The 23,206-nt window shown below is 36.0% G+C and overlaps 2 protein-coding genes across 2 annotated transcripts; one reads left to right on the top strand and one right to left on the bottom strand.

The window, feature by feature from the left end:
- Window positions 1–3,645: 3,645 nt before the first annotated feature.
- Window positions 3,646–4,344, bottom strand: LOC140862263 (uncharacterized). The gene is made up of 2 exons (XM_073265267.1): window positions 3,847–4,344; window positions 3,646–3,687 (listed from the first exon to the last, which is right to left on the bottom strand). The coding sequence occupies exons 1-2, from the start codon at window positions 4,342–4,344 to the stop codon at window positions 3,646–3,648; spliced, it is 540 nt and encodes a 179-aa protein (XP_073121368.1).
- Window positions 4,345–16,364: 12,020 nt separating this feature from the next.
- On the top strand, window positions 16,365–22,140 carry LOC140863573 (uncharacterized). The gene is made up of 7 exons (XM_073267096.1): window positions 16,365–16,754; window positions 16,849–17,057; window positions 18,456–18,529; window positions 18,879–19,028; window positions 19,887–20,172; window positions 21,153–21,386; window positions 21,489–22,140. Exons 2-7 carry the CDS (start codon window positions 16,911–16,913, stop codon window positions 21,849–21,851), a joined length of 1,254 nt encoding a protein of 417 aa, XP_073123197.1. The 5' UTR covers window positions 16,365–16,754; window positions 16,849–16,910; the 3' UTR covers window positions 21,852–22,140.
- The last annotated feature ends 1,066 nt before the right edge of the window (window positions 22,141–23,206 follow it).

Consider the following 23,206-nt stretch of genomic DNA (forward strand, 5'->3'; position numbering starts at 1 on the left):
GCCGGCCAGCTCCGGCCACCATTCGGCTAGAGCTCCACCGCCACAGATTAGCCCACTTCAATACCTTTCCAAAAAGCTAAGAACCAACCCAAACCATGCAATATAGGTGGAGAACGAACCCAAACACCAGTACATATCTGATCTCATGTGCGCAGGTGAGCGACTCGGCCAAAACCGTTCGTTCTCACTACTCCGGCCACCTTTTTCCATCAAACCAATTCTCAAGTCTAGCCAACATCTAGAGGTTTCCAGCAATCTAAAAATCAGCCCAAACCGTGGCCTGAGGAAAGAGAACGAAGTCTTCTTCCTCAGAACCCCAATCTGCGTGTCCATGAACATCAAAAGAAGGGAGCTTCATTTCTAGCCTATCTCAGCCTCAAAAGCCAACATAGATTGAACCTAGGGACCCTGGTACACTCTTTTATCTTTGATCCAGCAGCCCAGATCCTCACCATGTCATATAACGTGAGATTCATGCAAGGAAGCATGCAAACCATGAGCATCGTAGGCATATATGCAAGAACTTCATAAAATTTTGTGATGTAACATGCTAGATCAAAATTTTCTGATGCATAAACAATTATGTAGCTTATATGGTGTTAAAGAAGATAATTCAACATGCCTTTAATTTTTATTTGAAGTTTTAACGCGTATACGAACTCCGGGACGATGGATCTACGAAAACTTGCTAAAAATCTTAAAGTTTCGGCTATGGAGGTGGGATCTCTTCTAGAAAACGTGAGAGAGTAGAGGAAGAAGATGGAGAAGGTAAATGATGGAGGTGGGGTGTCGGCTAAGGAGAAAGAACGCGTGAGGTAGGTTGGGTTAAGGAAAATTAATAAGGTACAATTATTTCATGTACAATCATATATCATAAAATAACATTTAAAACTGATAATTAAAAATATAAATCTGATATACAAATAAAAATCCCGAAATACTAAAATAAGGGATTTTAAAAGGTTTTAAAAAGTCATTAAAATGCTTTATTTTGGAGAAAAATAGAATACTATATATCTATAAATATCAATACCATTATCTTCATGAAATAATACCTCAAAATAATATTTTAAGGCTTATAAAAAAATCTCATAAAATATTTTGGATGAAAATCCAACATCTCGTTCGTCCACAGTCCCGTCTACGCGATCACATAAATGATTTACTCAAAAATCTACAAATTCTATAATTGGGGGTTAAATGCTAAAATAAACTTCAAATCATGCACATAATTCACATAAAATCACATAAAATCATTTAAACCAATTTATTAAATTTTTTTAATAATAATAATAATAATTTTTTTTTCTAATTATGCATGCGGATTTACGTATTAAAAATTCCGGGTGTTACATGCTATACTCACCTTATTCATCGCAGCAACCTGTGTAGTCAATGTAGATAATTTTGCAGTGATGGAAGTGACGTGATCAACACTGTACACTCCCTTCTTGACTCTCATGCGTTCAGATGGCCATTGATAGCTATTGATGGTCATTTGTTCCAGCATCTCATAGGCCTGAATGGGGGTCCTTGGAAAATATGATACCACCAGCAGCAGAGTCCACTGGCATTCTAGTAGGCGTGTTCAACCCATTATAGAAAAGCTATATTTCTTCCCAATCTACAAAATTATGATTAGGACAACGCCTCAACAAATCTTTATACCTTTCCCATGCCTCATATAGCTGTTCTGAATCATGCGGATGAAAGGTGTTGATCTCAATCTTTAGCTGGGTGGACTTGGCCGGTGAAAAATATTTCGCTTAAAATTTCAAAGCCATGTCCTCCCAAATTGTTATGTTTCCTAGCGGCAATGACTGCAACCAGCTTCGTGCCTTATCCCTGAGAGAAAAAGGGAACAAGCGTAAACGTATAATATCCTCAGAAACACCATTCATTTTTACCGTATCAGTAATCTATATAAAAAAGTGCGCAAGTGTAAGTGAGGATCAGCTGTGGCGCTTTCATTGAACTGGTTCTGCTAAACCATGTTGAATAATGTCGGCTTCAGCTCGAAGTTGTTGGCATTTATTGTCCCTCGAGAAATTTCAGAATAGCGAGCCAGGATCGTCGGCCTAAAATGATCTCTGATTGGAACCAAGGGAATTTCATTGACATTTTCTTCAGCCATGTTTTGTTGTTCTTCTCTCCTCGCTCTTCTCAAAGCACGTGCAGTTCGTTTGATCTCTGGATCAAAGAGTAAATAATTCGCGCTTTGAGTTCTTTGCATAAACTGCAGTTAAGAACAACAACAATTTATTAGTACTTAAAATAAAATAAATAAAAGCTCTAAATTAAAACTTAGACTAATTGGTAACAAGAATAAACAAAATCAAAAATAACTCCCCGGCAACGGCGCCAAAAACTTATTGTGAAAAATACTCGAAAGCGTACGAGTGTCAAGTTTTAATAAAGTGATGAATCAAGTATCGTTCCCACAAGGAGTAAATTGAAAAATATTCAGTATTTGTAATTATAATAGTCCTAATTTTATTTAGAAAATTAAATTTTAGATATTTGCTAAATAATTAAATAACTAGAAGAAATTATCAAGCTCACGCACACACAATTCTTAAAAGATTATCGATCAACGAGAAATGGTCTAGAGGTTCTGATTTCACCTGGTCTCGACAATATTCCTTCCTAAATAATCTATTTCATGAATCTCTTTCAATTAATAACCAAGAACACTTAAATTATTCTATTTCCCTCTTCCGAGCAACAAATAGAGTGTATCGACTACAGTTCAATTTTAATATCCCTATTAAAAATCTAGCTGTAATGATATGTGTAAAACGATGTTCCTTAAAGGCTCTATTAAAGTTATACACTCTCCCGAGGTATATAAACAATTAATAGTGTAGTTTTTATTGATCCTATTCAAAATCCCCTTTTCCGAGTACCGGATTCTAAATAAATATAACAACTCAATTTATGGTCAGTAAATTAAGAAGACATTCAATACTAGAAACACAATTAATTTGCAGAAATTAAATTTATTAAAATCAAATATTCATGAATATGTCTCAACCAGGTTACATCAATCTTTAGACTAGAAAAGTTTAGTTCATACTCAAATTCAAAATAAACCAAATCATATTTAATAATTCAAACATAATTCCACAATCAAAAGAAATAAATAAAGATGAAATAACAAATTTGTAGTCTTTCTTCCGTGTCCAGTTGAAAAGCTTCGTCTTCGTTCCAAGTATTCTTCAAACAACGATCCAAAATCTCACAAAATAAGGATCTCAAAAGTTATTGTGTGTATGGCGGCTAGATAGATGCCCATATGACTCAAAAAAATCCCTTTTATATGCCCTAGAAATCGCCCAAAATAAGCCCAAGAAAAACCCAAAAGTTTTCATAAAAACTCGGACTCCTCAAATTTGAAAATCCGATGTCGCGGGCGCTCCATATCACGCGCGTGCGCGCCTTCAGTTCGCACAACATTCTTCAAAACTTCCCAGACGGCACGGGCGCGCCAAGGATCGGTGCGGGCGCGCCTCTTCCTCTCACTTTTCTCTCAAATTCTTCTCAGGGAGCGGGCGCTCCTTCGTCTGCGCGGGCGCGCCTTGTCCTCGATTTTGACCTTTTTCTTCTCTCTTTTCTCTCTTGATTCTTCCTTTAAACTCCCATCTTTTAGGCATATTTACACTTATCTTCATCATACTCCATTACTTTCTTCAAATACACAAACAACAGCAATTCACGCAATATATCTCAATAAATCACAAAAGTCAAGTAAAAATCATATACAAATTAAGTGCACAAAATGCACTTATCAGATAATAAGAAAAAATTAAATTCAAATTTCTCAAGGATACGTAATTTCGAATGTACCTGCTTCACGAAATTATCCACTAAATGTCTCAAGCAATAAGCATGGAGACTCCCAACAAATACTTGATTCACTGTCTTGATGATACTAGGATGTCTGTCTGAAAAAAATGTGAACTCGTCGAATGGAATGCATTGATAGTAAAGGAGCACACGACTCAAATGATAACAAAACCAATCCCAGTTCGAATAATTCTCCGCATCTACTATGGCATAAGCAATTGTGAACAGATCATCGTTCACATATTTCGACACAGCAACTAAGATACATCCTTTATACTTATTCTTTATATGAGTATCATCCAAAAATATCAATGGCCTACAACCACTAACAAAACCAAGGGCACATGCATGAAAACAAATGAACAAACGTCTGAATTTTTTAGTCAAAGGTTCAGTCTCACACTCTACAACACTACCAGGATTAGTCTTTTTAACAGCATCACAGTACCATCTTAATCTATCATAGCATCGTTCATCTGTGCCATGAATTTCATGCATCGCCAACTTCTTACCCTTTCACACTTTGCGGTATTCTAACTCTACCCCAAAATCTCTTTGCAAGTCCATCTGCATTGTACACGAACGATAAGAGGGCTCTCCTCTCAATTTTTCTTTCACAACATTCGCTATCCAATAGACATCGTCTCTAGGATGCCCTCTACTACGTAGATTGTTCTCACCACATCTATGTTGCAGTTTACATTTTCTGATAGAAAAAAGATTGTCTCTTTTATGCTTCGAAGCATAAATTCTCCAATCACAGCTCTTTTCACTACAAATCACAATAACCTTCTTGTTGTCATTTTTTACATAAACAAATAAACGTCTTGTAGCAACAGAAATGTTTTTCAAACATTTTCTAAATTCACCGGTACCCTTGAATGTTTGCCCTACACCACGAATGCAATTAATCCAGGCATCTATAGTGTTGGAGCAAGGGGCCTGTTCAACCTCGTTATCACTCTTCGACTGCGTGTCTTCCTCATCAACCCTTACCAGTTTAATATACAATTAATAAGATAAAAAAGAACAATAACCACAAAAACAAAATTTAAAATTTTAAAAATTAATCTTGGTTTCAAACATCTAATTGATAATTTATACAAAATAATCTACAATATTTTAACTTTAATTTTTTTTATTAAACATGTTGCTAAACATATCAAAATAGGATAATGAAAATACGTCTAATAAAGTATTTTAGCTCCCATCATTCAAGTTGTTGAAGTGTTCATTTCTTTTCTCTGCCCTCAATTTAATCATCGTAAGCTTTACACACATATGAAGATGAATCATATTAAGAACATCATCATCATCATTCAATGACACAAACATCTTATGCAATGGAGCTACGTACCGAAGAATAATGGATTCCGGAGATATTTCTGCACATTTTTTACTCAGACTCGCAAAAACATCCATCAAGCTACAACCACTGAAGATTGAGATGACAAACAACTGCTTCTTAAATTTACAGCAACCCAAAAACAAAAGATTTCAAGGACCACTTCCAGATTCCATTCTCAAACTACAAAAAGGGAATGTTCATCAATACAGTAAATCAAAGCATAATACATTCTTTCATAATATATTACACACAAACAGTACAAAATAATAATTTTTCAGAATATTAGATTTTAATTCTAATAATTTCATTCACATAATAAATGTAATAGTACAGCACTAAAACCCCCAAATTAAGAAATAAAATTTTATAATCAAGAACAATACGAAATATCAGCTAATATATCACAAATGCTCATCAAATGAACTGCATTTCCAGTAACATACGTAAAAATTGATATTGGTAAGCTAATCTGTAAAACTAACCCAATGCACGAAAACTCAACACCACCTCTATAATCATAAAAAATCTCAAACAATTCCATCAATTCAACATTTTAAATTTGTAAGACATATATCAAGCTATGACAAAAATTTATTCGCCCAAAATTTAAAAGATTTCAAATCTTAAATCTAACCTGCAAATCTGTGAAAGTTTTACTTTGAGCACAAAGATGGGCAATTACCTTCAACCCACGTCAATGCAGATCTTCAACATTGCCGGAGTAAACACAGATCTGCGACATTTTTGTTGATGGATTAAACGATTAAGATTGACAGAGAAAGGCTCGATAGAGGAGAATCAAGAAGAAGGACCGAGGAAAAGTAATAATTTCTCTGCAGAATCACATTTTTTTTTCTTTTTGGTAAACAATATCAGGGCATTTTGGTAAATTGGCCAAAACAGGGAGTTGTGAAAAAGAGCAAACTTTCGTCAGGGATTGGGAACAAAGTATTTCTGAAACATGGACCGATAACAAATACATGTTTTTTATTAGAGATTTATCACAAATTTCTCCTTTTTTTTTAGTTATCCACTTGATTTTATAAATAGTATTAACTTGATTTTATAAATAGTATTAAATTTTTTGTAATTAAGCAATTAATTTAACTTTATATATATATATATATATATATATATATATATATATATATATATATATGTATTCATAAAATAAATATTAAAAATATATCAATATATCAGTCAATATATATTAATCACATATATCTTATAATATATATGTATATTAAAGTGAATAAAATCACTATCTTAACTTTTTAATTATAATAAAAATTAAGCTATAGAAAACATCCAATTTTATATTTAATTAGTGAAAAATCAAGAATAATTATTGTAATTTTCAATTTATGATCAATAAAATATTATAATTTTATTTTTGTAGTCTAATTTGTTTTTATTAAAAAATTAATACATATAATTTTAAATCTCGTGATGTTTTGTAATCAGAATTCGAAAAATAAAATGAATTGAAAATAATTATTTTATTGTAAAATTGCAATAGAAAAAATATGTTTGAATAGAGATTATTTTTATTATAATATGTATAAGTTTAGTGTTTGTATAAAGACTATTTTTAATAAAAATGAAAAAAGTGTGTATGAATTTGAGACATTTTTCAATTAAACGTCAATCCAAATCTTTAGGTTGAATCAACAATTCTTGACATTTTATTGTTGTAAATTAAACTTTAATTCTTGTAGTTAATAGAATTTCATGTAGTCATTAAAAATCTATTGACATTTTGGGTAGTGTTTGAGAGAGCTTTTAGGAAGCATTTCTCAGTTTTTTCTTAACAAAATTTTGAAATTTTGTGAAAGAAAAGTTAAAAATTGATTCGTAGAAGCTCTCGCAAACACTAAAATATTTATATACTTTTTTATTTCCAATTTTTAAAAATCAAGATTGAGATCCAAGTGACTTTTAAAAATTCTTGTTTGAAGTATATAAAAATCTATATAAAATACCTCTGCACTTTAAAATTAAATTAAACTCTACAAAATCATTAAACATTTAGAACCATTACACCCCAAATATTTGACGCGGTGAAAATAAAAATAACATCTATTTTCATCATTTATATCTACTAGCATAATCGCATACGCGTTGCGTGTGTATAAAATCATGCAATATATTTAATATTGTATGTTATATATAAATATTATTTTTTAAATAATATTTAAATTTATTTTTTAACATTTATAAAATAATATAAAAATAAATTTAAATTTTTTTTATCAATTTATTTTATCTACAATGTTTAGTTGAGAAAAATATGGAAATTTGAAATATAAAATGTAAGGTCCAAAAAGTCCACTAGCTTAATCACGATTAATTGATTTAATTATATGATTTAATGCATGTTATTTATAATATTAATTGTTATGTGAATTATGTGTTATATTATTTTTTAAAAAAAGTTTTAGGTTGGGTTTAATTTTGGGTCGTAGGGACGAGCCTAGCCTTGAAACGAGTTAAGAAAAATATTTTAAGTAAAGTTAGTAGATGCAGAAGTATTTTATTGAGAGAGTAAAAAAATTTTTAAAGAATTTTATGTGTAACTAATGGGCCGTGTTGGAGCCCATTAGTCACAGAGGAAAAGCGTTCAGAAGTTTTCTGAACTCTCATTTGAACGTTTACTCTTCTTTCTCAAAATCTCTCTCAAACACTGCGATCTCCAAGCTAGGGTTCTTCGGCTTCTCAAGGCTAGATCGTTCCACAGTCCAGGTTAATCCCAATCAGACGATCCAGGCAAGTTTTTACTGTTTTTAAACCCATTCAAGAATATAGTTATTTTCAAGATAAAACCCTAGGTGTTTGATTGATGATCTATGAATGTTTTCTTGAAAATTTTATGAGTATGTTGCTTGATTGTGATACGAGAAGCATTCCTGATGTTTTTCGGTTCAAGTTTATTGAGTTTTGAATGATTTGAAGGCAAAAAATCAGATTGTTGGGGTAAAAGTTGAATGAGAGTTTTTGATTCAAAATCTTTGAAATGGTTGTTGTGTTGGGAAAAGTTATTTTGAAGTTTTGATGTTGTTGAATGGTATTTTGATGGAAAAACGTCCCAAAGCATTGTGGGTTTTGAAGAAAATGAAGAAAAGATCAGTTTTTCGGAATCAGATGCTGCGACGGCGCGCCCGCGCTGTCGAGCAGTGCGCCCGCGCCTGAGCTGCGAAATCTCTGTGCACAGACGGCGCGCCCGTGCTACTAAGTAGCGCGCCCGTGCCGCTTTGTCGCAAGAAGTCGAGCGGGCGGCGCACCCGCGCTGCAGAAGCAGCACGACTGCGCAAGGCTAGCGCGCCCGCGCTGTTGAGACAGCGCGGCCGCATCTCAGGCTCAATTTTTCCATCCCATTTTATGAGTTTTTGAGTCCTAAAAAAATCATTATTTTTATACTTTAATGTATTTTAATTATTTTTAAGAATGTTCATGAAGAATTTTAAAGTTTTCAAGGTCCGAAACAGATGGAATGCCTCACGTGGATCAGTCAAGTTATGTATTGTATGATTATGTGATTTTCTCATGAAATGTTTTGATGGATTTTAAGCATGTAGCATCACGAGAAACTTTATGAGCATGTACGAGATTTATGAAATGACATGATAAGATGAATGATTTGATGCATGGAAAATATTTTGATGATTTATGCGTCTTGTGGTGATTATATGAGGTATGCACTTCGGGATGAGCTTCGGAGCGGCTATCCAAACATGGCTCACGGGATGGTTATACGGGGTATGCACTTCGGGTTGAGCTCCAAAGCGGCTATCCAAAGAATGAAAGTTTACGGGCGTAATGCCATATGCTTGTTGATCAACAAAAAACTATGAATGGCTCGTTATGACGGTTACCACACTACTCATACTTTATCTCCCCAAATATTTTTATGATATGACTATATTAAAGTTATGTTTATTGCATGGGAGTTTAAGTTAATGTTTTCCTTTTAAAGTTAGAAAATCCTTTTCTGCATGCTCTTGCTGAGTCTTTCGACTCACTATACTTGAATGGTGCAGGTAATGATGATGTGGATGCTTTTATTGATGATTATGTGGGCAGACATGAAGAAGAGGCAGGGGTCGGTCCAACGGGCAATGCATGAGTGTGAATGCTTTAGAATGGAAGATGTTTTAAACCTTTTTATTTGATGAGAGACAAACGAGTTTTAATTTTTTTTTAGTTGATGGCCATGTTTTGGCAAATATTTTTTGATGCTATTTTATTTTGTGCACATTTTATATGCTATTTTAATAAATAAGATGATGCTTCCGCAAAGTTTTTATTTTTACCAAATTTTTAAGTAAGTATGTTTGAGTAACGTTTTGATTGAAAAATTGGGACGTTACAGCTTGGTATCATAGCAGTTCGCTCTGGGTTTGTCGCACACATGTATTCTCGTCACGACCCTATGCTTCGTCTTCATGTCTGTAAGTTCTATGTTATGGATTTTTAAAGATGCATGATAGCTTTTGCGATTAATATTTATGCATGTTAATTAGGATGTTATGTTTAAATAACGTAATTAAGCATGTGGACTGTATGGACATCAGGATCATGGCTAACCGTAGGAATCCGATCAATGAGGACAATCAAAATAACCAGTTTTTGGCTGGGTTGGCGACTCTGTTGCAAGAGCAGAGTAGAGCCCAAGGGGAGCAGATTCAACAGTTAATCCAAGCACAAGCGGGAGGACGGAACAACAATCAGCCACTACTAACTAATCCGATCTTTATACAGTTTAAGGATCTAGGGCCGTAGGAGTTCAGAGGAGGGGCTGATCCCCTTGTAGCCGAGGAATGGGTGCAGTCAGTGGAGACCATTTTTGACTACATGCAGCTCACTGATGCAGACCGTGTGAGGTGTGTCATCTTTATGTTTCGTGATGATGCAAGGGTTTGGTGGAAGGGAGCCCGTTCTGCTGTGGATATGACTACGTTGACTTGGAATGGATTCAAAGATGTGTTCTATGGAAAATATTTCACTATCAGCACCAGGACTAGACTTGCTAGAGAATTCCTGGAGCTCCGCCAAGGGAGCATGTCCATTGCTGAGTATGTGAAAAAGTTTTAAAGGGGGAGTTATTTTGTGCCCATGATTTCGGGTAATGCTGTAGAGGAGTTGAAACATTTCACGGAGGGACTGAATGCCACTATTCGTTGTGATGTCAGATTGAGTGGGGCACAAACGTACCGAGCAGCAGTCGATGAGGCTATGTTGTCAGAAAAAGATGGGAATGATATTATCAAAGAATCGCAAGCGAAAAGAGCCAGTTACCAAGGGAGAGAACAACAAGGGTCTAGTCAAAAGAGGCCGTACCAAGCCCCAGCTCAGAGGAGACCGCAGCAGCAGCAGCGCCAAAACCCCAATCAGGCGCGACCTCAGGGACAGAATCAGCCGAATGCCAATGCTCCAAGGCCGGCGAATGCACCTATCTGTCAAAAGTATGGGAAGTCACACTCAGGTCAATGCATGCTTGGGACCAATACTTGCTTTCTTTGCAAGAAGCCAGGGCATTTCGCCAAAGATTGCCCGCAGTCAAAGGATCCTATCAGGGGAAGAGTGTTTGCTATGACTCACGATTAGGTTGACCCAGATTCTACAATTGTCACAGGTATGATCCGTATCGCTGGTTTACCTGCTTTCGTGTTGATTGATTCAGGAGCTACGCACTCTTTTATATCTGTTAATTTTATGATGAAATTGGGGGTCTTGCTGGATGAATCTATTTCGAAATTTTGTATGTCGTTACCCTCAGGAGAAGAACTGAAAAGTAGTAGTGTGGTAAGAAATTTCAAGGTTCAGATGCAGAGTCTAGTTTTGTGTGCAGATTTTATTGTTTTGAAAATGGTGGATTTCGATGCGATATTTGGGATAGACTGGTTGTCTCGGCATGAGGCTATTATTGACTGCAAACGGAAAACTGTCTCATTGAAAGATCAGAACGGGAAACCGTTTGTGTTCCGCACTACCTCTAAGAAGAGCGCACCAGGTATGATTTCTGCAGGAACAGCCTGGCAATTATTGAGTAATGGGTGTACAAGCTTTTTTGCGAGTCTAATTGGTGATCTGGAGGTACAGCGATCGAAACTTGTGAAAGTGGAGGTAGTGACGGACTTTCCAGAAGTTTTTCCCGATGATGTTGCGGGATTGCCTCCAGTCAGGGAATTCAAATTTGGGATAGAATTGTTGCTTGGAACTAAGCCAGCTTCTAAGGCACCGTACAGATTGGCACCGACCGAGATGAAAGAATTGAAGGATCAGTTGCAGGAATTATTGGATAAGGGTTCATCAGACCGAGTGTATCGCCTTGGGGTGCACCGGTGTTGTTCGTCAAGAAGAAAAATGGGTCAATGAGATTGTGCATTTACTACAGAGAACTGAACCGAGTTACAGTGAAGAACAGATATCCTTTGCCCAGAATAGACGACTTGTTCGACCAGTTGCAAGGGGTAGAGGTGTTCTAAAAAATTGATCTGCGATCAGGTTACCATCAGCTGAAGGTAAAGGATGCAGATGTGCAGAAGACAACATTCAGGACTCGCTATGGCCACTATGAGTTCTTGGTAATGTCGTTTGGGTTGACCAATGCACCAGCTGTGTTCATGGATTTGATGAACAGGGTGTTTCAACCTTTCTTGGATCAGTTTGTCATAGTCTTCATAGATGACATATTGATATATTCTCGCAGTAGGGAGGAGCATCGTCAGCACTTGGCTACGGTGTTGCAAATTTTGAAAGAAAAGCAACTGTATGCTAAGTACAATAAGTGTGAATTCTGGCTGGAGCAGATTTCATTTTTGGGTCATATAGTTTCAGCTAAGGGGATTGAGGTGGATCCATCGAAGGTGAAAGCGGTTCGCAATTGGGCTGCCCCGAAGAATGCTACAGAAATACGAAGTTTCTTGGGTTTAGCAGGCTACTACAGGAGATTTATTCAAGACTTCTCCAAGATAGCCCTACCACTGACTTCCTTAACTCGAAAAGGTGTGAAGTTTGTGTGGTCAGAACAATGTGAGAAGAGCTTTACAGAATTGAAGGAAAGACTGATTTCAGCGCCAGTACTAGCAATTCCTGAAGGCACGGGTCGCTTTGTGGTTTATACCGATGCTTCTAAGAGTGGATTAGGAGTTGTGCTGATGCAGGATGATAAAGTAATAGCATATGCATCTCGACAGCTGAAGGTCCATGAGAGGAATTACCCGACTCATGATCTTGAGTTGGCGGCAGTTGTTTTTGCTTTGAAGCTATGGAGACACTACTTGTACGGCGAAAGGTGTCAGATTTTCACTGATCACAAAAGCCTAAAATATTTCTTCACTTAGAAGGAGTTGAATATGAGGCAGAGGCGATGACTGGAATTAGTGAAGGACTACGACTGTGACATTAACTACCATCCTGGTAAGGCTAATGTTGTAGCAGATGCCTTGAGTCGCAAGTCTGCAACATTGAACCAATTGACAGTGCAGCAGGAGTTGATTTCTGAATTTGAACGTATGAGTTTGGAGGTATTTGAACCAATGGAGGTATGCACTCTAGCAGCCTTAACAGTAGTACCTAGTTTGCTTGAGAGAATCAGAGTAGGCCAAGCTTTTGATGAACAGTTGACGTTGTGGAGGAACAGAGATGAAGCCAAGGGTGGTACATTGTACACTGTGAAAGATGGAATTGTTCATCACCGAGGTAGAATGTGGGTGCCAGCAGTAGACTCATTGAGAGTGGAAGTGATGACTGAAGCCCATACTGTTCCATATTCCATTCATCCAGGAAGTACGAAAATGTATAAGGATCTGCAATCCTTATATTGGTGGCCAGATATGAAGAAGGATATTGTAGAATTTGTGAGTGAATGTTTGACTTGTCAACAGGTAAAAACTGAGCATCAAAGGCCAGCGGGACTCCTAAAACCCTTGCCAATACCCACATGGAAGTGAGAAGATGTCACTATGGATTTCATAGTAGGATTGCCAGTCTCACTGCGAAGGATGAACTTGATTTGGGTGATAGTTGACAGGTTAAATAAGTCAGCTCATTTTATTCCAGTCAGGAATAACTTCTCGATGAATCAGTATGCAGAGCTGTACATTCGAGAAATTGTCAGATTGCATGGAGTTCCAGCGAGGATAGTATCTGACTGGGATCCTAAGTTCACTTCAAACTTTTGGGGAAGTTTACATAGAGGATTGGGAGCAAAGCTAGTTTTCAGTATAGCTTTCCACCCTCAGACAGATGGTCAGTCAGAACGAGTGATCCAAATACTCGAAGACATGTTGAGAGCTTGTATGATCGACTTTGGAGGGAATTGGGAACCGAAATTACCTTTAGTGGAGTTTACTTACAACAATAGTTATCAAAAAACTATTGGCATGGCTCCTTATGAGGCATTGTATGGGAGAAGGTGTAGAACTCCCTTGCACTGGGATGAAGTTGGAGAGAGAGCTGGTTTGGGACCAGATATAGTGACTCAAATGGTGGATGTAATAGCTAAGATCAGAGACAGAATGTTGACAGCTCAAAGTCGACAGAAAAGTTACGTCGACCAGCGACGTAGAGATTTGGAGTTTGAAGTAGGTGACCATGTATTTTTAAAGGTGTCACAATGGAAAGGTGTTATGAGATTTGGAAAAAAAGGTAAATTGAGTCCAAGATATATAGGACCTTTTGAGATCCTAAAAAAAGTTGGGGCTCGAGCTTACCGAGTAGCACTACCACCCAACTTGGGGGGTGTCCACAATGTCTTCCATATCTCTATGCTAAGAAAGTATGTGGCAAATCCTTCTCATGTTATCCACCATGAGCCAGTGAAATGGACGCCAGACTTGTCCTACAAGGAGATGCCTATTCAAATCTTGGACAGACAAGTTCGTAGGTTGAGAAACAGAGAGATTCCAATGGTGAAAGTCTTATGGAGCAACCAGTTGGTTGAAGAAGCTACTTGGGAAACAGAACAAGATATGCGAGCACGCTATCCTGAACTGTTTGGTAAGTTGAATTTCGAGGACGAAATTCTTTTAAGGAGAGTAGAGTTGTAAGGTCCAAAAAGTCCACTAGCTTAATCACGATTAATTGATTTAATTATATGATTTAATGCATGTTATTTATAATATTAATTATTATGTGAATTATGTGTTATATTATTTTTTTTAAAAGTTTTAGGTTAGGTTTAATTTTGGGTCGTAGGGACAAGCCTAGCCTTGAAACGAGTTAAGAAAAATATTTTAAGTAAAGTTAGTAGATGCAGAAGTATTTTATTGAGAGAGTAAAAAATTTTTTTAAAGAATTTTAAGTGTAACTAATGGGCCGTGTTGGAGCCCATTAGTCACAGAGGAAAAGCGTTCAGAAGTTTTCTGAACTCTCATTTGAACGCTTACTCTTCTTTCTCAAAATCTCTCTCAAACACTGCGATCTCCAAGCTAGGGTTCTTCGGCTTCTCAAGGCTAGATCGTTCCGCAGTCCAGGTTAATCCCAATCAGACGATCCAGGTAAGTTTTTACTATTTTTAAACCCATTCAAGAATATAGTTATTTTTAAGATAAAACCCTAGGTGTTTGATTGATGATCTATGAATGTTTTCTTGAAAATTTTATGAGTATGTTGCTTGATTGTGATACGAGAAGCATTCCTGATGTCTTCGATTCAAGTTTATTGAGTTTTGAATGATTTGAAGGCAATAAATCAGATTGTTGGGGTAAAAGTTGACTGAGAGTTTTTGATTCATAATCTTTGAAATGATTGTTGTGTTGGGGAAAGTTATTTTGAAGTTTTGATGTTGTCGAATGGTATTTTGATGGAAAAACGTCCCAAAGCATTGTGGGTTTTGAAGAAAGTGCAGAAAAAATCAGTTTTTTGGAATCAGACGCCGCGACGGCGCGCCCGCGCTGCCGAGCAGCGCGCCCGCGCCTGAGCTGCGAAATCTCTGCGCACAGACGGCGCGCCCGCCCTACTAAGTAGCGCGCCCGTGCCGCTTTGTCGCAAGAAGTCGAGCGGGCGGCGCGGCCGCGCTCAGGCTCGATTTTTCCATCCCATTTTATGAGTTTTTGAGTCCTAAAAAAATCATGATTTTTATACTTTAATGTATTTTAATTATTTTTAAGAATGTTCATGAAGAATTTTAAAGTTTTCAAGGTCCGAAACGGATGGAATGCCTCACGTGGATCAGTCAAGTTATGTATTATATGATTATGTGATTTTCTCATGAAAGTTAATTTCTCATGAAATGTTTTGACGGATTTTAAGCATGTAGCATCACGGAAAACTTTATGAGCATGTACGAGATTTATGAAATGACATGATAAGATGAATGATTTGATGCATGGAAAATATTTTGATGATTTATGCGTCTTGTGATGATTATATGGGGTATGCACTTCGGGATGAGCTCCGGAGCGGCTATCCAAGCATGGCTCACGGGATGGTTATACGGGGTATGCACTTCGAGTTGAGCTCCGAAGCGGCTATCCAAAGAATGAAAGTTTACGGGCGTAATGCCATATGCTTGTCGATCAACAGGAAACTATGAATGGCTCGTTATGACGGTTACCACACTACTCATACTTCATCTCCCCAAATATTTTTATGATATGGCTATATTAAAGTTATGTTTATTGCATGGGAGTTTAAGTTAATGTTTTCCTTTTAAAATTAGAAAATCCTTTTCTGCATGCTCTTGCTGAGTCTTTCGACTCACTATACTTGAATGATGCAGGTAATGATGATGTGGATGCTTTTATTGATGATTATGTGGGCGGACATGAAGAAAAGATAGGGGTCGGTCCAACGGGCAATGCATGAGTGTGAATGCTTTAGAATGGAAGATGTTTTAAACCTTTTTATTTGATGAGAGGCAAACAAGTTTTAATTTTTTTTTAGTTGATGGCCATGTTTTGGCAAATATTTTTTGATGCTATTTTATGTTGTGCACATTTTATACGCTATTTTAATAAATAAGATGATGCTTCCGTAAAATTTTTATTTTTGCCAAATATTTAAGTAAGTATGTTTGATTAACGTTTCGATTGAGAAATTGGGACGTTACATAAAAAAAACATAAATAAAATTAAAATTATAATATTTATATTATATAAGGGCAATTTCAACAATTTAAAAAATGATTTCTAATGGAGAAATATATTGGTGAGATCAGGAGAACTAAAATTCCAATAATTTGTTAGAAATTTGAAGCCGCCATTATTGTCCTAAACTCACCGCAATCCCGAAGAATCAGTTCTCCGGTTTCTATTTTCTGTGCCCCAGATCTGTCAACAATCGCATCTTCTTCTCCAAAGATTGCCAATCAGTGTTCTTTCTTTCTTTTTTTCCCCCAATTGGGTCTCATTAGTCAAACAATTTCTCTGTTTCATTTGAGTTTCTTTCTGCAAAGGTCAATTTCTGGTAGCTTCGATTGATATACCCCCCAATTATTTTAGGGTTTTCGCGAGTTTTTTGAAGGAATTTGGGGAAGTTTGTCCGCTTTGATGGTGGTAAAGGTGGTTGGAATCCACTGAATTGGCCGAGAACTGAGTTGCCGCTCCAGAACCTTGAGGTCTGGCCTGAGTTCAATACATTTGTTTTATCGAATAGTTCTCTATTTTTTCTCGTTATCTGTCTCACATTGTTTCTGATAATTGAAAACACAGCTTATTCTCTTAGGGTTTTGGAGAAGGACATATTCACTGCGTTATCTGTGATTGAGAATACAATGGGGTCAGTATACTACATATTGATAGCATTACCTTGCACTATTGGGGCAATGGCAGTGGCAATTTACCACATATACAAACATCTGTTGAACTATACGGAGTCCACATATCAGAGATACATTGTCCGGATTATTTTTATGGTTCCTGTGAGTATTTTAATGCCGTGTATTCAAGAACTTATTTTTTCCCCTGTAAGAATAGATCTGGCTTGTGATCCGTGATTAGGTCTTAATTTTCATCTACCAATTGATGAAACCTAAAATATGTGCCATGGTATTGATATTACCTTGTAGTCATCATTATGGCTTGGATGGGGTATCTAATCCCATTTCTAGCTTCCACCTTTGTTTAATTTGAGATCAACTGTGAGAAAAAGATTGTTCAAGCTACCCTGTCAACGATGAAAATACCTCAAACATCGAAGATTATCGTCACTTTTAGCTGTTCATAATCAGTTGATTATTGGTAATAATTTAATATCACCCATGGTTGTCAAAAGTGAGATTTCTCATCTATTTATTAAAAAATAGAGCAGACGAAACCCAATATCATGTCACCTCTGCATTGCCTCTGCCTCACATTGCCTCTGCACTCTGTCCTCGCATTTTAATATTTGATACTTGAAAGATGAAAATGATGATGATTTTGATATTTGATATCTCATGATCATATTTTAAAAATAAATTGATTTTATTTGTATCTTTTTAGAATATTTTTTGTTGCTTTTTATTTCTGTGAAGCGCGCATCACTTTGCGCTTTACACCCCACAGGACACCTGAGCCCTTTAATGCGCCTTGCCTTTTGATTACTATGATATCACCGTGAACATATTGAAATAAAACTTAGGTAATAATAAATTGTTTCCACAAATCATTCATTGAAGTAAAGGATGAAGAAACCTTGGCAAATGGTGACATCAGTTTGTCGTTGAAAGTTAGAGAAGCCTTTGAGTTTGATCTATGGCCCTCCCCTATAATAGTTGAGTGCTGTACAAGTTTGAAATATTATGAAGTCCAAAACTGTACTATCTGCTTCATTCGAGGTGTGATTCAGAAATTTTTTTGATGTTTGGATTTTTATCAACACTATTGAAGTTTTTCAACGTTTCTTTTTAAAATGTTTATAGAAACACAGCCATGCGAACTTTGCTTAACAACCTTTCCAGTACATGGTTAATTAATATGTAGTACATCACCATTGTTTTTGGTATAACTAATTTTATATTTTTATTATATATTCTCCATGTACATCATGATGAAGTGGTTTCATGTGTGGACTTTTTTGTCCTTGATCATAAGTTTTCAATGCTAAATAGCTTTAATACTTGAAAATAGATCGTATAGTTTGGCTTACACTTCATGTAAATTTGGTGCCAATATCTTGTCTGCAACTAGTTTTTCCTCCATGTTTAGTTTATGTTCCCGCTTTGCATACTCAATGGCATTGGTCAATGTTTTTGTAGATGAATGCTCCATATTTTGTTTGCATTAACAAAATCTGCTTGCTTGTAAAATGTACTCTTACCATCTTGTAATCCTCACAGGTTTATGCATTGATGTCCTTCTTGTCCCTTGTTCTAAATAGCAGCTCAATTTACTTCAATTCCATTAGAGAAATGTAAGTATACAAACATATTTTTCTTTAACTCTTTATATTCAAAATGCTTATTAAAACTACTTGATGCTGCTATTGTTTTTCAATATATATGAATCTTCATTGTTATAGCTATTTCATTCGGCTTATCTTAGTCTTTGGTTTTAGAAACACAGTGAAAAAAGCAAGTATCTTCATGTATACATCTGATAGCAACCTGAGTTTCTATAAAATAATTTTTGTTATTCTTTCATGCTATGTTGCTATCTCATCTTCCAGTCATCAATTATCAGTGTTGGTGTTTGTATTTTTTATGTTAAGGCTTATTCTTTTGCTTCATAATATGATTAGTTTTAATTTCCTCTTTATGCAGCTATGAAGCTTGGGTCATTTATAATTTCCTGTCCCTGTGCTTAGCGTGGGTGGGAGGTCCAGGAGCTGTTGTGCTGAGCCTGACCGGAAAAATATTGAAGCCAAATTGGTGCTTAATTACATGTTGCTTCCCTCCAATTCCGTTGGATGGGTATGTTTCTTTTGCCGGGATGATAAAATATGATATGGCAATTGTCTCATATTTTTATGGACCGTAACTAAATCTTGTGGTTCGCCTGTGACCTGACATCTTCTATCTTCCACATTTTGTTGAAGCTAGGTTCAATGCTATTGGAATAAGTGATATAACTAAATATTTTGAGTGGGTGGTAGAGCCAGGTGCTAATGCTTATGTTGATATTTGATTCTTTGGTTCTCTGTTTTGGAGTGCATGTCTGGAATTATTTTATTTTATTTGTTTTATTTAATCGTCATTGGATGTTCAAAGAAGCCTTTGACTGGTTGGTGCGTTGTGGTACATAGATTCTGCTATTTTATATCGTCTGGATTGGGTTATCCGTTATTGGTCATGTCCCATGATATTTTCCCACCTGTTGTCCTTGTGTGGGCATCCCGGTCTTAGTTACTCTATTTTACTGCTCTTTTCAGTTTGAATTTCTTCGTGTCTTTTTGTCCTCGTTAAAACATAAATGCTGATTTTCAACTTCAAAAGCTTTCATATTACGGGCTGAAATACTTGGTTTAATTGCAGGCTTTATGGCTTAACTTGAGATTGTTGTTCCTGATGTCCTCGTTCTTTGTCAGTATTTGAGTAGTTCTATGGTGACCATGCATGAGAACATTATATATCCCTCTGAGTTTTGTATGAAACTGTCGGAAAATTGTGGATGATTTGGCATCTAAAAAATTAGCTGATAAGTCCGTCCTTAAGTGTTTTATCTGTCTTACTTAAAACTTTCATTGTGCATTTCCAATAGTATACATCCCTGAAGTATGTGATTGTTGCGCCTTCAGTTTTGGTTAACCCATGGTTATTGATTCAATGCAGGCGGTTTATACGAAGATGTAAACAAGGGTGCCTGCAGTTTGTGATCCTCAAGCCCATTCTAGTCATAGTTACTTTTATACTTTATGCAAAAGGGAAATATGAAGATGGAAACTTTAACCCGGGGCAATCCTACCTCTACCTCACTATTATCTACACCATCTCGTACTCAGTGGCACTTTATGCCTTGGCTTTGTTTTATGTGGCTTGCAGAGATTTACTTCAGCCATTCAATCCTGTTCCCAAGTTCATCATAATAAAATCTGTTGTTTTTCTTACTTACTGGCAGGTTTGTTCCTGGAAAATTTTAAATTGATAGCTCTCTTTGTTTATTGAATTGCTTGAGTCTCATTTTTCATTCTATTGCCAACTTTTATTCTTAAATTTGCTGTTGTCATCTTGTTGTTAGGGTCTATTCTATTCATCTCCACTGCAAATACTTTTATTTGATGTTTTGCTTGGTATAATTTTATTCTTTGATATGAAAATGTTCCTTCCACAGTTAACAACCTTTTTCCCAATGATATATTGGCACCTTTTGTCTTGGAATTTATTTCATGGTTTGTTTTTTGTTGCTCTCTTCCTTACCTCCCACAAGGGAGATGTAAATTCACGTCTGCTGTTCGGATCACTGCCTAGTTTTACTGTAGTTCACCTTCTTTCTCCTGCATAACGTTCATGCTTGCATAAGGTTTCAATCTGTTATTTGATATCCGTTTTCAATACTTAGAAAAACAAACATTGCCAGAATGTTGACGCCAAATATCTTAAGATTCATAATGATGAATGAAGTGAATGTTCTACAAATTGAATCCATTGCAAAGAAAATGATGTCTGTCACGTGCCTGTTATATCTTCATCTCTTCTTGCAATCTACTCTTTGTATCTTGTTATGAGTTTTTCCATGATATGTAATTTCTCCAGATCATGAATGAATAACTTCTCTGCGACTACGCATCTGTCCCAGTTTCAATATCCATTGTATTATTAAATCACCTTTCATGGTTGCAAGTCTGATGACTGCTTATGATCAGAAAGGTTGTTGGCCATTTATTTTCTGTGTCAGCATTGTTAGATTGCACATTGCTTTTGTTGCTATTTGGACAGCTTGCTGTTAATTTTTCGCTGCTGTTAGGGTTCTGTCATTGAAAGAAACTTACAAAAAGCATGGCTCTTGTTAGGCTTGTGTGAAATTTATGTGTCAACCCCATGTTTGATGGTCATGTGCTGAGAATTGCAATTTTAAGTTCCGCCAATTTCTTTGTTCAGGGTGTTTTGGTTTTTCTTGCTGCAAAATCTGGACTTATAAAAGATACAGAGGAAGCAGCGGAATTCCAAAATTTTATAATTTGTGTTGAGATGCTTGTTGCTGCCATTGGTCATCTTTATGCTTTTCCATACAAGGAGTATGCTGGTGCAAATATTGGTTCGAATCTTGGTTTTACCGAAAGCCTTGCCCACGCTTTGAAGTTGAACGACTTTTACCATGATACTGTCCACCAGGTGAACTTTGCAGAACATATCCCACAAGTGCTTCATTGAAGTCGAATATACATGTTTCTTGTTACGTCTTCTCATTATTTTTATTTTGGTATTTCGTAACAGTTTGCACCAACCTATCATGATTATGTCCTATACAACCATAGTGAGGGTGAGGATGGAGCAAGAAAGTATCGGGCTCGTACCTTTGTTCCAACAGGCCCGGAAATGGACGCAGCAAGAAATAGCAAGCAAATGATCGGGAACAAATTAGAAGACGTACAGTTATCTAGCCTATCATCTTCAGGTAGCACCTCTCCTCAAAGTTCTGATGCAGTAATAGATGCTTTGAAATTGGAGGCAGTTAATTCATCGTTGCTCATGGACGCAACAAATACTGCCTCGGCTCCTTACGACCTTTCCCTAGTAGACATTGAAATGTCTAATTACCCTGCAACAGTTCCTGCTGCTAACAACGATACAAGATGACAGCATAAATTTGAGAATCCGGATTACCATGCCATTCTTTTTCGGGTATGATGTATTGTTGTCACTATTGTTTGAGTTGTTAACACTAGATGTGTACGTGTAGCCATGTTCGACAATTCTTTTGGGAATCAAGAATTGGTTAAGAATCATATCGGTAGATGCCATTTGTGTTGTAAATGGAAATATTGTTCGTTAGTGTCTTTGTATCAAAGCAGGGTCATGTGTGTACATACGTGAAAATCGAAATGAAATTGAAGGATTGTAATCAATTTGCAGTTGAACAAGCTTGTCTTATATTCTTCTAGTTAATGGAAATTACATCTATCTAACCAGCCATCCAGCTGCGTTTGAAGTCGTGATCCGTGTTGAAAATTGATATGAATCTTGTTGGACATGAAAAGGAAATATAAATCTTGATTTAATCGTGTCCTTGATTCAATGAACAAAAGATTCAAGTGTTTTTTTTCGATCTTTAAAATAAGTAACAAATTTGTGAAATTCATCACAGTTTAAGAAAACTAGTACGAAATAATCACGATAAAACAATTCAAATCAAATGAACTTTCAAAGGACCTAGTTTTTGATAATCCACAATGATAATAAATCGACAAACGTCACAAAATATGAACTTTAATAAATTTGATTTTGAACAAAACAAAAGCTTCAATAAAATTATAGAAAGAATTTTGATAGAAATCAATAATCAATCAATAATCTGAATGTATTTTTCGAGTTCTACATATTTATAATGCTTCAAAGATAACAATCAAAAGTTTCTTAGTAGAATAAAACTAAAAAATAAGAAATAAAATATTTTTTGCACGCGTCGGCGCTAGGTGTGCCTACAAACGGGCGTTGGAGTGCCGAGGTTATGCTACATGTAGTGTTGGGGCGTCTAAAAACTAGCGCTAGGGCGCCAATGGTTTGTACTTGAATCATGTTTAAATGTCCTCCAACTTGGTTACCATGCTCCCCAAACATTTCCAGTCTTGCCAGGGGCGGATCCATGATTTCGGTCATGGGGGGGGCCGCCAACAAGCTAGACACAAGATTAAACAGAAAAGACAAATTACAGTATACGTTATATTCAGCTAATTAAGTATCAAATATATGTTTCGAACATAATATTTATACATTAAAGGAATTTCACGTTCATTAGAATTTTTGAAGTTTCGATGATAACATCAATACAAATTTTTTTTAGCAATTTATCGTTCAATACATCATCAATGCATCCAAAAGAAAATCATCCTCGTTTTATTTATTTCAAATATGTTATTTTATTGCTTTTTAAATATATATATATATATATATATATATCATTTTATTTTATACTCAATTTGTCTCATATAAAT

The sequence above is a fragment of the Henckelia pumila genome, chromosome 4 (assembly GCF_033568475.1).
Source record: "Henckelia pumila isolate YLH828 chromosome 4, ASM3356847v2, whole genome shotgun sequence".
NCBI lineage: Eukaryota > Viridiplantae > Streptophyta > Magnoliopsida > Lamiales > Gesneriaceae > Henckelia > Henckelia pumila.

Excerpts from the sequence above, each read along its gene's own strand:
- LOC140862263 (XM_073265267.1), bottom strand. The coding sequence starts at position 4,344 with ATGCATGAAATTCATGGCACAGATGAACGATGCTATGATAGATTAAGA. Across the intron at positions 3,688-3,846 it reads TGGATAATTTCGTGAAGCAG|AAAGTAATGGAGTATGATGA; the intron begins GTACATTCGAAA and ends GTGTATTTGAAG.
- LOC140863573 (XM_073267096.1), top strand. The coding sequence starts at position 16,911 with ATGGGGTCAGTATACTACATATTGATAGCATTACCTTGCACTATTGGG. Across the intron at positions 17,058-18,455 it reads GGATTATTTTTATGGTTCCT|GTTTATGCATTGATGTCCTT; the intron begins GTGAGTATTTTA and ends TAATCCTCACAG. Across the intron at positions 20,173-21,152 it reads TTTTTCTTACTTACTGGCAG|GGTGTTTTGGTTTTTCTTGC; the intron begins GTTTGTTCCTGG and ends TTCTTTGTTCAG.